The sequence below is a fragment of the Cladophialophora immunda genome, assembly GCF_000835495.1.
Source record: "Cladophialophora immunda strain CBS 83496 unplaced genomic scaffold supercont1.156, whole genome shotgun sequence".
Taxonomy (NCBI): domain Eukaryota; kingdom Fungi; phylum Ascomycota; class Eurotiomycetes; order Chaetothyriales; family Herpotrichiellaceae; genus Cladophialophora; species Cladophialophora immunda.
In genome coordinates, this window is record NW_015622696.1 from 208 (window position 1) to 2968 (window position 2761).

A 2761-nucleotide genomic window follows, 5' to 3' on the forward strand; every position below is an offset into this window, starting at 1 on the left:
TCTTAGGTTGGCTAAGCCTGATTCCAAAGTTCATTATTATACTCGGTACATCACCGGACATTCGCCACGAACGACGTCGTGCCTAAACACCCGGCTGTGAACAAGACCGCCAAGGGGAACTTTTCATGTCTTGGCAAGTTATCCACTCTTTTCAATCCCACCATCGAGCTCTTGAAGCAACTAGGTTCAAAGCCAGGTTATTCGGACGCAATAATAGGGTAACTGCAGCGCTCTTGGTAGGCGTCCCTGTTAGAAATCCGCGCATGACCAGTGCTATCTTGGTGACAGGGGGCGGGAGTGCCGAGGCAGGTGGAAGACGCATTTGTTAAAATGTTCTCCAGGCACAAAAAAGGTTTCCTCGCCTCCCCACAATGCAAAACTCAGACCGCTTGGTATCCCTTCCTTACTCTTGAATATTATGTATCTTTGGCACCTTATCCTGTCTGCAATTGTACCGATCCCGTCGGCTTTGAGGTGACGCTGTCCCAAAAAATGAAGAAGAAAAAGAAGAGAAGAGAAAAAGAAAAAATCGCTTGAACGTCGTATCACCTTCCCCCAATAACGTTCTAGCCGCACCACCTCAACAACAGCTTTCAAACCTTACCGCAGCTCTCCCCTATCCCGCTTCTCCGGCCTCTGGGACTTGGGGGCTCAGAAAACCACAACATGAGAAGCACGGAACATTTTCTATGAGGCCATGTCTTCGGCCTGCATTCGTGCCCCAGGCGACGTGGCAAAGCTAAGAGCGTTGTTTCGATAAGAGACACCGCTAACGGAATCAGCACCGATTGGGCGACATAAGAGACTTTGCATGGGCAAAGCACGCCTAGACCTCCCTCCCGGTCAACGGCCGTCTCTAGGCTAGAACACAGCGAGGATGGTGCTATCTGCAATGTACTCTGTATATGATATGAAGGGGAGTCTTCGCCGAGATCTTGCATTCGCAGGCTCTAAAAGCTCACTCCTCGTGTCAAGTCTTCAAGCCCATGCGTATACAAATCTTCGGTTCCGAACTCTCGAGCGTAACCTGATTGTGTGGGGTCTGGATCCCCAGTGGTGGAAGTCGAGAAGGACTGTCGCGCGAGGTATGTGCCCAAAGAGACCTAAAGTTTCGTGTTGGAGGCTTTGACGAGACGCGGAATACTGACGACATATGAGTCGTCGCTTTACACCATACTACCGGAAGAAGACAGCGGTTGACTCAACGGTCTTTTTTGTTGGCCGTGTAGAACCAGCTGGTAAAGATAGTGAAACATACTCTGGAAGTCGAACGAGGGGAAGAAGCTCCATCTCCGCCACCCCTGTGCCCGGAGAAAGATCTACCGAATTGGGTTAAAAGGCCTTCATTGCCCGCAGTACCATGGTTTACCACAGATTGGTCTCGGAGCTTGAAAATTTGGCGCAGCCTTTGGTATGTCCGTCGTCGGAGTCGTCAGAACCGCTCTATAGCGGCGACCGTGACCGGAGCTGGGCGTTGCTTTTCAGCGACAGCTCGCTAGAAAGATGGTCAGAGTATGAGAAGATCGGCTGCCCAACATACTCTAAATCTACCTCGGAACCCATTCAAGATTCAACCCTAAATTTGTCGGGAAATCCGATCCCTCTCCCCACCGGCTCAAGAGACCATGAGCCCTCGACGAAATGGATGGCAAGGTGCTTCGCCGCCTCTATCTATCTACGAAGAGACGACCAGACGCTATCGCAACAAAGTCTAGCCGATGCGGACGCAGAGTTTGAGAAGATGCTCACCCCACAACAAGATCCTAAAGTTCTATTGGCGCTCAACCAGACATTACAGATCCTCCACATGCACGATCAAGGGGACATCACCAGGGGGATCATGCAGAGTGCGTATCTGGTGGCGGAACGGCTACTGGAGCCGGGTCACCCGCTCAGGACCATTGTGCGGTGGATGGTCTACGTGGCGAACGGACAGATGCGGAACCACGACATCACGAGCGAAACGCTCGCCGGGGTGCACGAGCACTTCGTCCAGCACTATGGCGACAAAGATGCCCAGTCTATCGCGTCCAAGTATTGCTATGGGTTCATGTTAAACGTGGAGTCGAGGTACCAAGAAGCCGAGCAGGTTTTGCGCGAGGTCTACAAGAATTCGGTGACGGTGCTGGGGCCCAAACACTTACAGTCTATCTCGGCATCGACGAATCTACATCGCGCTCTGGAGCGTCAGGGTAGGATTGAAGATGCGATTTTAGTCCTCAGAGGCGCGATACGGTATTTGAAGGATACGCTAGGCGACAATCACCCAAGAACACTTGAAAGTTTGCGGTTATTAGGCGGGCTTTGTCAGAAGCAAGGGCATCTAGACCAGACCGAGGAGCTATTCTGGCAAGTTCTCAAAGGACGTGCCGAAATGTTGGGCCCGGACCATCCATTTACTCTAGGGATGAGGTCTGACCTGGAAGAATTGCTCAAGGGGAGAGGGAAGTGGGCCAATGAGGGGGGAGGGGGGGAGGGGGGGGGAGGGTTGCAAACGATGATTGAGAATCTCCGTCTAGATTAATCCAGCCTACTGCGCAAATCAGGGCGGGAATGCCTGCCATCTCGATACATAAATCACGGCGCTCCCGTCTTAGCTGAAGAAGTACGAGCAGGAAGCGGGGGAAGGCTTCCTACCCCCGAAAACAAAACAAACTTGTCCACGGTATGGAACGTGGTGGGTTCTGCATCAGAACGATTCTTGGCTGCCCATGCTCATGCCGTTTGGCGACGCAAGCGGGTGGCGAGTATTTTTTTTTTT

At 52.1% G+C, this 2761-nt stretch overlaps 1 protein-coding gene across 1 annotated transcript; it reads left to right on the plus strand.

Annotated features, from left to right (window-relative positions):
• Nucleotides 1–375: 375 nt before the first annotated feature.
• On the plus strand, nucleotides 376–2453 carry PV07_12799 (uncharacterized protein; the record flags this gene model as incomplete). Its single annotated transcript, XM_016400365.1, has 2 exons — nucleotides 376–1085; nucleotides 1159–2453. A coding segment is annotated over exon 2 (1092 nt), but the record flags the coding sequence as incomplete, so codon positions are not given.
• Nucleotides 2454–2761: the final 308 nt, after the last annotated feature.